This window comes from Saccostrea cucullata, unplaced genomic scaffold (assembly GCF_032062105.1).
Source record: "Saccostrea cucullata isolate Sc308-1 unplaced genomic scaffold, CSIRO_AGI_Scuc_v1 ctg3220, whole genome shotgun sequence".
NCBI lineage: Eukaryota > Metazoa > Mollusca > Bivalvia > Ostreida > Ostreidae > Saccostrea > Saccostrea cuccullata.
Genome location: NW_026939185.1, coordinates 26,988 through 45,543, shown reverse-complemented (window position 1 = coordinate 45,543; position 18,556 = coordinate 26,988). Strand labels below are relative to the sequence as shown.

Sequence of the window (18,556 nt, the reverse complement as noted above, 5' to 3'; positions counted from 1 at the left end):
AAAGTTTACAATCAAAACTTCTACAGTCAACTGAATGAGGGACAAAGTTTACAATCAAAACTTCTACAGTTAACTGAATGAGGAGCAAAGTTTACAATCACAGCTTCTACAGTCAACTGAATGAGGGGACAAACTTTACATCACAGCTTCTACAATTAACTAAATGAGGGACAAAGTTTACAATCACAACTTCTACAGTTAACTGAATGAGGGACAAATTTTACAATCAGAACTTCTACAGTCAACTGAATGAGGGGACAAAGTTTTAAGTTTTTTTAAAAAAAAAACCCTGTAAAATATAAAATAGTACATTAAAGTAGTACTAACCTTATCTCTGAAGCCATATTCATCTTCTCTGGTGGCAATCTGGGGGATTTTGTTGGCTGCTAACACTGGGGCCAGACCCTCTGTTAGGGCATTAGTTCCCAGGCCAATTATACCTCGCACTCTCTTGTGTGGAGTTGACTACAGAATATTTCAAGAATTTTCAGACATATTTTGTCCATATAATTTTTTCTAAATGCTGCAAATCTCACAGACCTTTTTCCTATTCCATCTGAAACTTGAAATCATTGAAAAGGGAGAGGGGGACGGTGAAATTTTGGTAACAATTTAATTATTGGAGCATTTATCATTAGGTATATTCCTCTTATTAAATGTTATCAGTGTATCAATTTACTACTACATCTAGCAGTAAATTAATCACATCCAACTATTGGAGGATGAGGGAAATTAATTAACTTTGTCACATTTGATTCAAAAGATCTGCATGAATTGCAAGTTGTTTTCAAAATAAAAGATGAGTAAGAAAAAAGTTTTTATTTACAAAATACACAAATCCTATCCTACTCCACCTATGGGATCCTTTACACACTTTATTACATGATGTAGCTTAAATATTGTAACAATAATACATGTATGTTGGCCTGATAATACTAGATAGGAATATTAGTAACTAGTATACACACCTCTCCCTCTGCTAGCATTCCATCCAGTTGTTTGGCTGTAGTGACTGGATCATTATTTGTATTGTATGAATTAATGTGAAGATTCCTTCCTGTATAAATAATCAAACACAATTCATAAACGCTGTGCATACTTAGATTAAAGAAGTCAAAAGTTGGATTATAACTTTAATTTCTAGATTTTTTTTTTTTGGCTCATACTAAGAATAAGAAAAATACTTTGGGTAATGCCAGTAAAAATTATCTGAGGACAACAATTAAAAAATGATTTGTTTGTTGTTGTCTGACCAACCTCATATTGCCCAACCCAACAAGTTTCTCTGTACATGTACTTTAATTTTTCTGTTTTTTTTTTTTTTTGGTTTGAAGAGGACTACAGATTGCCCAGATCATTTTTATTGTTAAGGTTTTATAATTTCTGTAAGACACATTTACATTGCGCCAGACATTGGCACCATGCAGAATTATTAATTAGTGCTGGGTATCACGGCTGAAAAATCGTACCGCGATGTATTGCAATATTATATTTTGTATTGCAATATATCACAATATAAAATTTTTAATAAATTTTGCTTTTCATCAATGTTAAATGAAAACATAAACTCAAATTACATGTATTCTCGAGTTGATATTGCAACTGCCTGATCGTGTTGTGTCTACGCAGGTGGCAAGCTAAGTTTTTTGTGGCACAACTTTGTAATATTCAGATTCTGCCTTAACATGAAGGGCTTTCATGTTACAATTGTCGTCTTTTTGTTTCTGACAGACATGTCTCTGATTTCTGATCAAACTTCACGTTGCTTGCCGCCATATTTTACCTTGAAAAGGGCAAATAACTCTTTCTGTAACAATTTATAGCATATCGAACCCAAACCGCTAGTCACAAAAAAATACTGCGATACGTATTGTGAAGAACGAAATCGGGATACACCGGTTAACTGGTAATATCGCACAGCACTATTATTAATTCCACCTTCGGTTGTTATATATATAATAACTGTATTTCTCGTTTGATGATTAAAGTCCACACTTTGTATCATTCACATGACATTGTTTTGTGATCTCTCACACATTACTCTTATTGGTGTAGAACCTTTTGTGAAGGGGTGCAACGATACACCTACCCCATGATACAATACATATTACGGAATCCAGTTCATGATACGGTACGTATCGCAATGCTTTTAAAATAAAATGAAAGACGAGAAAAGTTATATTGAAATCAGACCAAAACTGTAGGAGGAAAAGCATTTTGAAAGAAATTTCAAAGAAATTTCTATTTTTAGTAACCACGGCAACACCGTTTACAAAAATCAAAAACTGATATAAGAATTATGTATCTTAGTGTAGTCTACTTGTGTGCCAAGTTATATTGAAATTAGACCAAAACTGTAGGAGGAGTAGTATTTTGAAAAATTGTTTACAGACAGACGGACAGACAGACATATCAACAAATCTTGGAAAATAACTTTCATTAAACAAGAAGCCCATGGGCCACATCACTCACCTGAACACATTGGCTAGGAAAAAAAGCAAAAATCATTTCAGTATTGAGAAGTTTACATGAAGGGGGGCATGAATTTTAAACTACATATACCTAATGATGCTTCCATATTAATATAACAAATGGCTTTGCTGTTTTTGAGCAGATGATTTTTTTCCTTTTATTCATTTGACACCCCCATTAAGGCCAAGCCCTACCCCTGGGGCCCTCATTTGATCCCGTATGACTTGGTGCTACCTGAGGATGCCTCCATATCAATATGAATAAACATGGCTTTTCTGTTCTTGGGGAAAAAAAATTTCCTTGATATTTCTAGGTATAACTTTGATCTCCAATTGCCCCCCCCCCCCTCCCCCTACTCCCCCTTTCATGAATTGAACAAACTTGAATCAACACTACCTAAGGATGCTTCCATAAAGATATAACCAATCATGGCTTTGTGGTCTTAAAAAGAAGAATTTAAAAAAATTTTAATGTATAACATTCATTTTTATGTAAAACTTTAATTGTCCATTGTGGTCCCGCTTTACCCCAAGGGTCATGATTTTAAGAAACTTGAATCTACACTTCCTGAGAATATTTTCACAAAAGTTTCATCTTTACTGGCCCAGAGATTCTTGAGAGGAAGATTTTCAAAGATTTTTCCTACATATTTCTATGTAAATCTTGAGTCTGAACTACCTGAGGATGTTTCCATATAAGTTTCATCTTTCCTGGCCCAATGGTTCTTGAGAAGAAGATTTTTAAAGATTTTTTTTCCCACATATTGCTTTAATGTAAAACTTTGATCATTAGTTGTGGCCCCGCCCTATCCCTGAGGTAATGATTTGAACAGCTTTGCATCTGCACTACCTGAGGATGTTTCCATATAAGTTTTATCTTTCCTGTCCCAGTGGTTCTTGAGAAGAAGATTTTAAAAGATGCCATTAATTTTTCACTAATTTTTAATTATCTCACCTTGGAATGGGGTGTGGCCCTTCACTTTATCAAACTTGAATTCCTTTCATCCAAGGATACTTTATGGCGATATTTTATGGCAAGTTTGGTTGAAATTGGCCCAGTGGTTTTTGAGAAGAAGTTGAAAATGTGAAAAGTTTCCACACAGACAGATGGACAGACAGACGCCAGACAAAATGTGACCAGAAAAGCTCATTTGACCCTTCAGCTCAGGAGAGCTAATAAAATGAATTCATCAAAGATAGTGTAGGCCTAACTGAACATTGAATACATATTGCACTTGTTAATTAAATTAATTAAGAGAGAGGAAAAATAACTTCAAATCCAAGATTGGAATATTTTCGAAGAACTGGGTATGTTATGTTTAACAAGGCAGCCCTGTAAAATTGGCTAAAAGTAAATGCACGACCAATAACCATTTTTGAACTGTGCCAATTTATTGTTAAGGATTACACAATAAAAACACACAAACATCCATCACCAAAGTCAACAGAAAAAATTGAACATTTTTAAACATTTAAAAAATGTCATCCCCTTTCACCCACTCAGATAATTTTTAATGGAATTGCCCTTACTAATGAATAAAGAAAATAACAGTTACCTGGTAAGAGATGAGGGTATATGTTGGCTTTGATATCTTCCAGTGCATGCCAGACAAAGGAATCTATGTTTGGTCCAGTATCAGAGGTGGATCCAGAAGAATAGTAATCTATGTAATTGCCTAAGTATACATCATCTGAAAGAGAAAGTCATTACACTTATTAATCCCTCTCAGATTTAACCATCTCTTCCCTATTAATAGAGGATTGTGCCTAAGGGCTGTAACTGTTTGGGGTGACTAAGGGGGGATGTAACTGGTTGGGGTGACTAAGGGATGTAATTGATTGGGGTGACTAAAGGCTGTAAATAATTCAGGGTGACTAAGGGCGGTAACTGGTTGGGGGTGACTAAGGGCTGTAATTGGTTGGGGGTGACTAAGGGATATAATTGGTGGGGGGTGACTGAGGGATGTAATTGGTTGGGGTGACTAAAGGCTGTAACTGGTTCAGGGTGACGAAGGGATGTAATTGGTTGGGGGTGACTAAGGGGGGAAGTAACTAGTTGAGGGTGACTAAGGACTGTAATTGGTTGGAGGTGACTAAGGGATGTAATTGGTTGGGGGTGACTAAGGACTGTAATTGGTTGGAGGTGACTAAGGGATGTAATTTGTTGGGGGTGACTAAGGGATGTAATTGGTTGGGGTGACTAAGGGATGTAATTAGTTGGAGGTGACTAAGGGCAGTAATTGGTTGGGGGTGACTAAGGGCAGTAACTGGTTGAGGTGACTAAGGGCTGTAACTGGTTGGGGGTGACTAAGGGATGTAATTGGTTGGGGTGACTAAGGACTGTAATTTGTTGGGGTGACTAAGGGCAGTAACTGGTTGAGGTGACTAAGGGCTGTAACTGGTTGAGTGTGACTAAGGGCTGTTACTGGTTGAGGGTGACTAAGGGCTGTAACTGGTTGAGGTGACTAAGGGCTGTAACTAGTTGGGGGTGACTAAGGGCTGTAACTGGTTGGGGGGTGACTAAGGGCTGTAACTGGTTGAGGTGACTTAGGGCTGTAACTGGTTGGGGGTGACTAAGGGCTGTAACTGGTTGAGGGTGACTAAGGACTGTAACTGGTTGGGGTGACTAAGGGCTGTAACTGGTTGGGGGTGACTAAGGGCAGTAACAGGTGGAGGTGACTAAGGGCTAACTGGTTGAGGTGACTAAGGTCTGTAACTGGTTGGGGGTGACTAAGGGCTGTAACTGGTTGAGGTGACTAAGGGCTGTAACTGATTGAGGGTGACTAAGGGCAGTAACTGGTTGAGGTGACTAAGGGCAGTAACTGGTTGAGGGTGCTTAAGGGCTGTAACTGGTTGGGGGTGACTAAGGGCTGTAACTGGTTGAGGTGACTAAGGGCAGTAACTGGTTGAGGGTGACTTACGGGATGTAATTGGTTGGGGGTGACTAAGGGATGTAATTGGTTGGGGGTGACTTAGGGATGTAATTGGTTGGGGTGACTAAGGGCAGTAACTGGTTGAGGTGATTAAGGGCAGTAACTGGTTGAGGGTGACTAAGGGATGTAATTGGTTGGGGTGACTAAGGGCTGTAACTGGTTGAGGGTGACTAAGGGCAGTAACTGATTGAGGTGACTAAGGACTGTAACTGGTTGAGGGTGACTAAGGGATGTAATTGGTTGGGAGTGACTAAGGGATGTAATTGGTTGGGGATGACTAAGGGATGTAATCGGTAGGGGGTGACTAAGGGCTGTAACTGGTTGAGGGTGACTAAGGGATGTACAGTGGACCTTCAGATATCCGGATGCTTCAGTATCCGGACGATTTTTCATGGGAACAGAATTTTTTAATGTTATTTTGTCTTGTTTAACAGGTAATTCAGATATCCGGACGCTTCACATATCCGGACAAATGACTAAGAACCAAAGCGTCCGGATAAATGAGGGTCCATTGTAATTGGTTGGGGGTGACTAACGTATGTTATTGGTTGGGGATGACTAAGGGCTGTAATTGGTAACCTCTTCTGGTTTCTGGCCAGTAGAGCTTAAAAATCATGAATTTCTCCTTAGCAACCCTACTTTAGGGTTGGAGATCTTTAATCCAAAACATGTAAGAACTTTGGCTAAAGTCCCCTTTGCAATCAACTGGAAGCATGACAAATTTTCAAACCACCTAAAATTGATTGTTGTTGATGTTACACAATTTTATTCTTTTACCTGTGACTTCAAATGTTGCTGTTGAACCACTTGTCACTAAGTTTGCTGATATTGCACTTGTTGTTGAAAAAGACAGTGACACATTTGATAATGGAGCACAGAAAGACCCGACAAATATTGCTCTGCCATCTTTTGCCACCAATGTTGCTGAATCAGTTGACAAACAGGCAGAATTATCACTGGCAGCCACATTTATTGTCTGCAACATAGAGAGACACAATTGTCATCTGTTTACTGTAATAAACATATATATCTGAGTAGGGGTGTATGATAAGTGATAGAACAATTGTCGCCAACAATCTACTGTTGGCCGTTAGGAGCTCTTTGATGCTACTAATCAATTTAAAAATAATGTCACCAACATCAATGACATAAAAAAAAATTATCATACTTTAATTTTACTACCAAAACCAAGTGCAAAGAGTTTAAAAGTAATGATTTTTGAAAATAAGTTCCCATTCTGATTCAATACATTGATTTTTTGTAAGTAAAGAAATTTTATTTTCTACTTCATTAAAAGAATTTTGAGCATTTTTGAATTATGTATTAATTAAATGATTTTTTAATAAAAGTCTAACTGAAATCTGAATAAGTTTAACTTATCTATATTTATTTCATTTAAGGTAGTCTTATCCTCAGGTTCATAAAATAAGAAGTTAAGTACTCAAATAAAAAATACTCATAACAAGTATAGATATGGGTTACCCCATATCCAAAGATATTCAACTTTTAGATTTAAGAGTGTTTAATGACTTCTATAAACAAAAGGCCCATGGGCCACATCGCTCACCTGGGAAGCTTTGACCATTCTGTTCTTTACCAGATTTCCCCCTTTAAATACATACTGCGACCTCACCCTACCCCACTGATCATAATTTAGACATTTTGAAATCTACACTACCCCAGGATGCTTCCACAAAAGTTTCAGCTTTCTTGGCCCAGTAGTTCTTGAGAAGATTACAAATGATTTGTTCCGTATATTTCTATGTAAAACTTGGATTTCCCATTGTGGCCCCGCCCTACCCCCGCGGGTCATGATTTGAACAATTTAGAATCTACACTACCCCAGGATGCTTCCACATAAGTTTCAGCTTTTCTGGCCCAGTGGTTCTTGAGAAGAAGATTTTCAAAGATTTTTCCTATATATTTCTATGTAAAACTTAGATTCCTCATTGTGGCCCCGCCCTACCCCCAGGGGTCATGAATTGAACAATTTAGAATCTACACTACCCCAGGATGCTTCCACATAAGTTTCAGCTCTAAGGGCCCAGTGGTTCTTGAGAAGAAGATTTTTCAAAGATTTCTATGTAAAACTTGGATTCCCCATTGTGGCCCCGCCCTACCCCCGGGGGTCATGATTTGAATAATTTAGAATCTACACTACCCCAGGATGCTTCCACATAAGTTTCAGCTTTTCTGGCCCAGTGGTTCTTGAGAAGAAGATTTTCAAAGATTTTTCCTATATATTTCTATGTAAAACTTGGATTCCCCATTGTGGCCCCGCCCAACCCCCGGAGGTCATGATTTGAACAATTTAGAATTTACACTACCCCAGGATGCTTCCACATAAGTTTCAGCTTTTCTGGCCCAGTGGTTCTTGAGAAGAAGATTTTCAAAGATTTTTCCTATATATTTCTATGTAAAACTTGGATTCCCCATTGTGGCCCCGCCCTACCCCCAGGGGTCATGATTTGAACAATTTAGAATCTACACTACCCCAGGATGCTTCCACATAAGTTTCAGCTTTTCTGGCTCAGTGGTTCTTGAGAAGAAGATTTTTTAATGACCCCACCCTATTTTTGTCTTTTCTTGATTATCTCCCCTTGTGAGGGAACTTGGCCCTTCATTTTAACAATTTAAATTCCCTTTCACCCAAGGATGCTTTGTACCAAGTTTGGTCAAAATTGGCCCCGTGGTTCTTGAGAAGAAGTTGAAAATGTGAAAAGTTTAGACGGACAGACAGACGGACGACGGACAAAATGTGATCAGAAAAGCTCACTTGAGCCTTCGGCTCAGGTGAGCTAAAAACAAGAGGCCCACGGGCCTTATAGGTCACCTGAGTATCATGTAACAACTTTCCAGCAATTGTATTTGATTCGTGTTTTAATCCAAAAGCTATGAAATTCACAAATTTTGAAGGAGGCACCATTGCTTATCAAAAGGCAGATTTCATAGCATTAATTTATTTTAGTCAAAGTACCCCTCTGGTACCCCTGACCCAGCGGCCCTGAAATTATCTATTTTGAAAAAGGCCCATTTCTTCATTATAAGGCCAGCAGTTTTTATTAATGTTTAGGTTTAGTTATGAACATGAGAATAAAAAAGTCTCGAAGGAGAAGGAAATAAAAGACAAGAGGCCCATGGGCCACATCGCTCACCTGAGAAGCTTTGACCATTCTGTTCTTTACCAGATTTCCCCCTTATTATACATAATGCATCCCCACCCTACCCCACTGATCATAAGTTAGACATTTTGAAATCTACACTACCCCATGATCCTTCAATGGGCACATATGTTTCAGCTTTTTTGGCACAGTGGTTCCTGAGAAGCCCTTCCCCTAGGGGTCATGATTCCTACAATTTAGAATTTACACTACCCCAGAATGCTTCCACATAAGCTTCACTTTTTCTGGCCCAGTGATTCTTGAGAAGATGATTTTCAAAGATTTTTCCTATATATTTCTATATAAAACTTTGATTCCCCATTTTGGCCCCGCCCTTCCCCCGGGGGTCATTATTTGAACAATTTAGAATCTACATTATACCAGGATGCTTCCACATAAGTTTTAGCTTTTCTGAACCAGTGGTTCTTGAGAAGAATATTTTCAAAAATTTTTCCTATATATTTCTATGTAAAACTTTGATACCCAATTGTGGCCCTGCCCTTCCCCCGGGGGTCATGATTTGAACAATTTAAAATCTACACTATACCAGGGTGCTTCCACATAACTTTCAGCTTTTCTTGAGAAGATTTTCAAAGATTTTTCCTATATATTTCTATATAAAACTTTGATTCCCCATTTTGGCCCCGCCCTTCCCCCGAGGGTCATTATTTAAACAATTTAGAATCTACATTATACCAGGATGCTTCCACATAAGTTTTAGCTTTTCTGTCCCAGTGGTTCTTGAGAAGAAGATTTTCAAAAATTTTTCCTATATATTTCTATGTAAAACTTTGATACCCAATTGTGGCCCTGCCCTTCCCCTGGGGGTCATGATTTGAACAATTTAAAATCTACACTATACCAGGGTGCTTCCACATAACTTTCAGCGTTTCTGGCTCAGTGGTTCTTGAGAAGAAGATTTTCAAAGTTTTTTCCTATATATTTCTATATAAAACTTTGATTCCCCATTGTGGCCCCGCCCTTCCCTCGGGGGTCATTATTTGAACAATTTAGAATCTACATTATACCAGGATGCTTCCACATAAGTTTTAGCTTTTCTGACCCAGTGGTTCTTGAGAAGAAGATTTTCAAAGATTTTTCCTATATATTTCTATGTAAAACTTTGATTCCCCATTGTGGCCCCGCCTTTCCCCCGGGGGTCATGATGTGAACAATTTAGATTCTACATTATACCAGGATGCTTCCACATAAGTTTCAGCTTTTCTGGCCCAGTGGTTCTTGAGAAGAAGATTTTCAAAGACTTTTCCTATATATTTCTATATAAAACTTTGGTTCCCCATTGTGGCCCCGCCCTTCCCCCGGGGGTCATTATTTGAACAATTTAGAATCTACATTATACCAGGATGCTTCCACAAAAGTTTCAGCTTTACTGGCTCAGTGGTTCTTGAGAAGAAGATTTTTTAATGACCCAACCCTATTTTTTGTCTTTTCTTGATTATCTCCCCTTGCGAGGGGATATGTCCCTTCATTTTAACAATTTAAATTCCCCTTCACCCAAGGATGCTTTGTACCAAGTTTGGTCAAAATTGGCCCAGTGGTTCTTGAGAAGAAGTCGAAAATGTGAAAAGTTTACAGACGGACAGACAGACGGACAGCTAGACAGACGGACGGACGAACGACGGACAAAATGTGATCAGAAAAGCTCACTTGAGCCTTCGGCTCAGGTGAGCTAAAAAAATTTTGATAAATCAGTTATTAACATTTGTACATTCTTTTTTTATGCTATTCTAATAGGCTCCTTACCACTGGACACATAATGCTTACAAATAGGAAAGTAGAACATTTAATTGCTTATTTCATCATCTGCCAGTTTGGGCCAGTTATATAAATTTTGTGATGTTGGTCAAAATATATTTTAAACAAGAGGCCCACGGGCCTTATAGGTCACCTGAGCATCATGTAACAACTTTCCAGTGATTGTATTTGGTTCGTGTTTTAATCCAAAAGCCATGAAATTCACAAATTTTGAAAGAGGCACCATTGCTTATCAAAGGGCAGATTTCAAAGCATTTATTTTTAGTCAAAGTACCCCCCTAGTACCCCTGACCCAGCAGTCCTGAAATTATCTATTTTGAAAGAGGCCCTTTTCTTCATTATAAGGCGAGCATTTTTTTTTATGTCTAGGTTTAGTTATGAACATGAGAATAAAAAAGTCCCGAAGGAGAAGGAAATAAAAAAAATTTGATAAATCAATTATTAACATTTGTACATTCTTTTTTTATGCTATCCTAACAGGCTCCTTACCACTGGACACATAATGCTTACAAATAGGAAAGTAGAACATTTAATTGCTTATTTCATCATCTGCCAGTTTCGGCCAGTAATATAAAAAGTCTTTCAATAGTGTAGACATTGTTCTAAAATTTACTTGATGCCTAAGATTATAATTCCTATCATAAAACAGACAGGGAGTATTGGGGAGTAGGGTAAACATTTTTTCAATTAAGTGTGAAATAATTTTTCTGGCTGATACAAATGATACTACATGCCTGTATATATTTGTATATTCTACTTGCCTTTTAATAGTTGAATTTATTTTATTTCTACAAGTTATTGTTTATTTCTTCCTCAAATGGACTTAACTTCTCCCAAAGTTTTATTCATTACATCTGATGCATAAGCAAGAATGATGCTTAGACTGTAAGCTATAACAGAGACCTAAACAATGTCGCTGGCAATATGCAATAGCTACATGTACCACGAGCAGTTTAAAACCTGGGGGGGGGGGGGGGGGGGGGGGGGGGGGGGAAATTTACAGATACTTTTGAAACGAATACATAATTATCTCACCAGCATGTCATTGTGCAACAAAGTCATCAGCATTTTATTTGTCCTTTGAACGGGTGAAACGTTTTGAATGGCACTCTTATCGATGAATTTTACACTAAACCAAGCCATCTTCTCAGAACTAGCTTTTTTACCCGCCGTTTCGAGATCGTAGAACCAGAAGTGCGAGTTCGTATATTTGAAATCTCGATCCCGACTCAAATTTGACATCGGAAAGAATTTTTTTTTTTCTGAAAATTAAAAACCTTGAGCGGAAGGTTTGTAAAACTGAAAATAAAATAAATCCTGGCCTTAAATATGTAATTAGATCATTAGCATATTAACCAGGAGCAAAAGATAAGATGTTCAGGGAATGCATGCATTTCACTATATAATCATTAGAGCCCCACCCTAAAACAAGAACCCCTGACCCTGGGGCCATAAAATTCACAATTTCGGTAGAGGCACTCTTGCTCATCATAACTATGGACTTGGTTAGTTTATTTAATACCCAGGAGCAGAGAAGAAGATTTTCAAAGAATTCATGTATTTTCACTATATAATCAATAGAGCCCCGCCCTAACACCAGAACCCCTGACCCTGGGGTCATAAAATTCACAATTTTGGTAGAGGCACTCTTGCTCATCATAACTATGTACTTAGTTGGTTTATTTAATACCCAGGAGCAGAGAAGAAGATTTTCAAAGAAATAATGCATTTTCACTACCTACTTATTTAGCCCCGCCCTAGCACTAGAACCCCGACCCCAGGGCCATGAATTTCACAATTTTGGTAGAGGACTCATTGCTGATTACAATCATGCAAACAGTTTGACTGCTTGATGTCGAGGAGTAAAGAAGAAGATTTTTAAAGATTGCATTAATTTTAGTGGTTTTGGCCCCACCCCTCAGGCCCCAGGGGGGCAGGGACCATGAAATTCACAATTTTTGTTCCCCTTCACCCACAGATGCTGTATACTAAATTTGGTTGAAATTGGTTTAGCGGTTTCAGAGAAGAAGCTGAAAATGTTCAAATGTTAACACACGACGAACGACGGACGCCGACGGACAAACACGGATGGCAATAGGTCACCTGAGTGACTCAGGTGACCTAAAAATCAATTCTTTAAAAGTCTTTCAATATATCTTCAATTTTTTAATATGTGTTAGGTGAATGTGTAGACATTGTTCTAAAATTTACTTGATGCCTAAAATTATAATATTCCTATCATAAAACAGACAGGGAGTATTGGGGAGTAGGGTAAACATTTTTTCAATTAAGTGCAGGGTCCGACACTCGTCAAAATTTGGTCTCGCCATTCGGGCAACCTTGGTATGATCACAGGTTGCCCGAATGAATTTCAGGTTGTCCAAAAAAAATATCAATTGAAACAAAACTTAATGTGAAAATTGTTTAAAATTTGTTATGATAATTAGTAGAAGTTGTGTTTTTGTATTAAAAAATGTAAACCAGACATTTTTGGAATGTAAAGATGTCTTCTAGTATTTTATCAAACAAAAATATAAGCAGAATCAGACATGCAGAATGCTAAAGTTTGTAGCTTACAATATTCATTTTCACTTGCCATGAAGGCCTAAATAAATCGGGTCGAATAACCCTGGACTGAATTAATTAGGTGTTATATTACAGTGGACACCCAACATGGCTGTCTAGCAGCAGAAAACGATCATTATGATCAGAAAGTTGTAGGGGAAATGCAAGATGTTACAATGATGATTATTACTATTTATATTTAAGGTGATTGTTGACTAAGTTGGCATATTTTATATCTCAAATAAAACTTTATTAAAGACTTTTAGTAGAAATTGCATCAGTTGATTGATCGAACGCAGATTTGGCAGGAAAAAAATCTACTCGGCTGATGTTTTGAAGGTCTTATGAAGTTTACGTTAAAATATTAAACATCATTATTAGGCTTAAATATTCCCAACTTGTCCCAGGTCGTCATTTGGGCGAGCCAGACTGAAAATCAGGTCGTCCGAAATCATTTCAGGGTGGAAATGACGAGGTGACGAGCGCGAATGTCGAACCCTGTAAGTGTAAAATAATTTTTCTAGCTGATACAAATGATACTACATGCCTGTATATATTTGTATATTCTTGCCTTTTAATAGTTGAATTTTTTTTTTATTTCTTCAGGTTATTGTTTATTTCTTCCTCAAATGGACTTAACTTCTCCCAAAGTTTTATTCATTACATCTGATGCATAAGCAACCCTTTTCTGAAGAATGATGCTTGGACTGTAAGCTATAACAGAAACCTAAACAATGTCGCTGGCAATATGCAATAGCTACCACGGGCAGTTTAAAACCTGGGGGAGGAAAATGATTTACAGACAGATACTTTTAAAACGAATACATAATTATCTCACCAGCATGTCATTGTGCAACAAAGTCGTCAGCATTTTATTTGTCCTTTGAACGGGTGAAACGTTTTGAATGGCACTCGTATCGATGAATTTTACACTAAACCAAGCTATCTTCTCAGATCTAGCTTTATTTACCCGCCATTTCATCTTAAAACCGGAAGTGCGAGTTCGTAAATTTGAAATCTCGATCCCGACTCAAATTTGACATCGGAAAGAAAAAAAATGTTTAATTTTTTTCTGAAAATTAAAAACCTTGAGTGGAGGATTTGTAAAACTGAAAATAAAATAAATCCTGGCCACCTTAAATACATGTAATTAGATCATTAGTATATTAATCAGGAGCAAAGGATAAGATGTTCAAAGAATTCATGCATTTCACTATATAATCATTAGAGCCCCGCCCTAAAACAAGAACTCCTGACCCTGGGGCCATAAAATTCACAATTTTGGTAGAGGCACTCTTGCTCATCATAACTATGGACTTAGTTTATTTAATACCCAGGAGCAGAGAAGAAGATTTTTAAAGAATTCATGTATTTTCACTATATAATCAATAGAGCCCCACCCTAACACCGGAACCCCTGACCCTGGGGCCATAAGATTCACAATTTTGGTAGAGGCACTCTTGCTCATCATAACTGTACTTAGTTGGTTTATTTAATACCCAGGAGCAGAGAAGAAGATTTTCAAAGAAATAATGCATTTTCACTACCTACTTATTTAGCCCCGCCCTAGCACGAGAACCCCGACCCCGGGGCCATGAATTTCACAATTTTGGTAGAGGACTCATTGCTGATTACAATCATGCAAACAGTTTGACTGCTTGATGTCCAGGAGTAAAGAAGAAGATTTTTAAAGTTTGCATTAATTTTAGTGGTTTTGGCCCCCCCCCCCCTCAGGCCCCAGGGCGGCAGGGATCATGAAATTCACAATTTTTGTTCCCCTTCACCCATAGATGCTTTGTGCCAAATTTAGTTGAAATTGGTTCAGTGGTTGCAGAGAAGAAGCTGAAAATGTTCAAATGTTAACGCACGACGGACGACGACGGACGAAAACAGATAGCAATAGGTCGCCTGAGTTTACTCAGGTGACCTAAAAACTGCACTGTCTTGTTATGAAGCTGGTGTACAGTTCATGAGTCAGTAGCATTACTGTCACCCAGTCTCCTAGCAAACACTGCACATACCTGTGCCTACAAAACCAGTTAGCTTTGGTCTACACATGTGCGATGAGATTATCAAACACATCTAGCGAGCTTGAAGAAACACGTTTGTTTTGCCGAGAAGTTAAGATGGCAGGTCCGCTGTTGTATAACCATTCTGGATTAATTAGAATTCAACTTTTCAATTTACTTGAATTTTCAACAAGAAAATATAGACCTAGTTCATCACCGTAGCTTGGCATTTGGTGGTAAAATGATGCTTTACTTGCACAGAAATCTGGTGAACTTTTTTTCTTCACAATTTAAACATTGAACTTTATATTTGATTACATACCAGAAAATTCATTTAGCAACATTATACTTAATAAGATCGTATGAATATGAATTATGATTATATACACAATCTCTGCGGAAGTATATTTTGTTCTAACATTTATTCTAACATTTGCATCCACAACAAAGTGTGTTTAAAATGGGTTACGAAAATTAGGGCCAGGCCGGGAAATTCGAAACTGAAAACCTTTTTTGCTTTTTGGAAAATTACTAAATATACTAATGTATTCGTCACGTAACTTACTTATATAATTCAAATTCTATATATAATAATATGCTGAGCTTCAACATGTAGAAATATCTGGCCTGGTTCGGGTTTTGCTACACATTTAATAGTTACGCTCCCTACAGTTTACACAGTCTACATTGTGACCGTGTACATAGCGTTAATTAATACCACACGGAAAAAAGTACTTCTGCAGTATCTCTGAATCCACAAAGTAATGTAAATTTACCCACAGTATTTCTTTAAAGTTAAACATTCAAGTTAATTATATTTCATTGGAAAAATTGTCAAATCTCCAATATACAGAAAAAGCGAATAGGAATATCAGCTGTGCGTTTTCTCATTGCAAATTGATCAACAAATATATTTTAGGTAAAAAAACAATAGGTATCCAGGCATTCAGAGAACGTAAATTCTGATTATTTTATTCTCTTTGTATTCAATAAAAAGTCATTTCTAAATAAACAACAACATTTTTTTTTATTCAGATAAAAAGGTCAAAGTAAATAGACAAGCAATCTGTCAAAATAATTTTTTTCTTAATTACTGAACAGAGGTCAATTAGCAGTTCAGCAATTATCGATTCGTATTTCTGCTGACAACTGAGAGGTAGTCCAAGCCACTACCCAAGCTGCTAAAACGTTTGTAGTGGAGTTCAAAATTTGTCCAAATTATGTTTGATACCCAAGCTGTTTATTTACGCAGTTTATTTGCAAACGAAATTATGTGTACCTGTGTACAGCATACATGCATAAGATTAAATATAACCTTTTATTTATTAAATTAATTTATTAAACTAAGTATGAAATAAAGTATAAAAGAATTTTTAAAAAAATTATAGCGATAGATAAAGAAGAATCTACATTTATGAGTAAACTTTAATTGTTTAACAATGGCTTTGGCACGTCTCCAAATCTGCTGGGCTCGCTGGAACTGTCCAGGTGGATGCAATCAAGCGTCACTAATCACCTAACTGCCCTGTTAGTTAACACTCTCTCAGAGCACAGGTGTTCCAATGTTTATTTAGCGTCTCCTTAAGTGTCTTCCAGCAATCAACACTGAATAAACACGGAGTGAAAAAATTTTTGACAGAATTTTAACATCGTATTACTGAGACCTGGCAATTTTGGACAACGTAATAAACAGTTCTTTTTTGTATAGATTTGTTAAGAAATGGATTTGTGCTTTGAATTTACAACGTAATAAGCGTTCTATCGTATTAAACCGTCACCGTAATAGCGAGTCTCTACTGTATATAATACATAATGTAAAAGGCTTTTGCTATCATTGCAAGACATCACAAATCACTTGTTTCATATCTTGATGATAAGCATTGGTATCTAAGGCTCGATTCCAGAAAATCTTACTACTCTAAAACTGTTTATTTTTTTCATTTTATGAGGTACAAATGTCAACTTTTTATAAGATCTTTTCTAAGACTTCTATGAACCTTGAATCATATGAAGATGAATAAGATGAAAATTGTTGCATGAAGTTTTCCTTTTCAAGCCTCATATTGATGCTTTTTAAATTAAATATTAATTTTTGGAGTTATCCTTCCTGGCAGAGGCTGAGGATCAAATATCCTTAAGTTAAAAATTTCTATTATAAACGATTATGCCCAGCCAAATATTACAGATAATCGATTTGCATTTTTTTTCCCAATTTTATATCACTATGTATGATCCTCTTCCATTAAAATATAGACCAATGCAAATAAAGAATAGTCCGAAAATGAACTCTTGACAGGAAATTTCACTACCCCATCGCAGTTTAGAGTCAGACCTTTCTTGTTTACTGTTCATGCCAATAGTTGATTTTTTTAATTGCAATAGAAACAATTAATTTCATTGGCTGAACATGACATTACAGCATAGAGATATAATCATTCAAGATCACAGCACTTTTGAACAAACAGCCACAGATAGGAGAGAGCTAAATGCGGACTTGGGACCATGCCTTGCGATGACCAGAGAGCAATGAAAATAAATTTTACCAAACTCGAATCTTGTCCAGAGAAGATTCTCCGTCCCGCTGCATCTTGTAATTCTAACACCACGTACGGCTCTATGGGAAAGTTGGCTCCTTGCTTGGATTTCACTGGATCACTGACAATAACTATAGAATCAAGGGTTTGTTCTGAAAGTAAAAAAAACAACTCCAGCCTAAGTCTATAATTTTATCAAAAAATTAATTTCAAAAATGGAATTCATTTGTTTTTAAAATAAGGACACATAATCACTTGACATAATTAACTATTTTATAAGGCATATAACCGCACTGTAGGGGTGAAACAATACGCCTCCTTCACGGTTCGATACGTATCGTAAAATCTGGTCTCGGTTTGATTAGTTTTTACTATTATACATTTTGATAGAAGGAAACACATTCAACTGTTGTTTTATGCTTCCTTTTACTTAATCTATTCAAATTATTTATGTGCAAAATGGCTAAAAGGAATCAATTTCAGACTTGTCGAAATCTGTCGGTCCTGTCGGCAAGACCGATAAAAATTTGTCTGGACTGATAACTTTTAAGAAAATGTCAGTCCAGATGACCGTTTGGAAAAAATCGAGCGTGATGCAAATTTAATAAAGGTCGGGATTGGAATGTGCAGCTAAGGTCACAAACATAGAAAAAATGGCCAGGTACGTGGTATGTTGACAATAGCCAATTAAATTTGTTATACCAAAGTCATAAAACATGTCATTTATGTCTTTTATTAAAAGACTTTCTATCCTAAGGAAAGACACTTGTAAAATTGAAGGCTGTTGAAAACTAGAACTGTCCAAACGGGACAAAATACCCCCGCAGGGTTTTTCAGAGGTGCCAAATCATGAATATTTCATGGATCTAAGAGAAGAGAGAACTGCTAAAACATTTTTAGTGCAATGCAATTGCTCATTATATATTTTATGAATGAAACTAAGGTGCAGCCTAATAAAAAAAAAATTAAGACTAAAGATACAGACCAGACACAAATTCTGAACTTTTCTGTCAGTGACCTTGGACTTGCATAAATGACCTTGGTTCAAAGTCATGACACAACCTCATGTTATAAGCAATCTTTGTGTAAAATGGGAATTCACCACAT

At 36.9% G+C, this 18,556-nt stretch overlaps 1 protein-coding gene across 1 annotated transcript in view; it reads right to left on the bottom strand.

Annotated features, from left to right (window-relative positions):
• LOC134252475 (uncharacterized) overlaps positions 1–18,556 on the bottom strand; it is a 29,872-nt gene extending 11,316 nt beyond the window's left edge. Inside the window, exons 1-6 of the mRNA XM_062734963.1 lie at positions 18,552–18,556; positions 17,459–17,627; positions 6,182–6,380; positions 4,028–4,162; positions 969–1,057; positions 328–465 (exon numbers count right to left, since the gene is read on the bottom strand). Of these exons, the coding sequence (XP_062590947.1) occupies positions 328–465; positions 969–1,057; positions 4,028–4,162; positions 6,182–6,380; positions 17,459–17,627; positions 18,552–18,556 (735 nt within the window). The remainder of the gene's footprint in view (positions 1–327; positions 466–968; positions 1,058–4,027; positions 4,163–6,181; positions 6,381–17,458; positions 17,628–18,551) is intronic.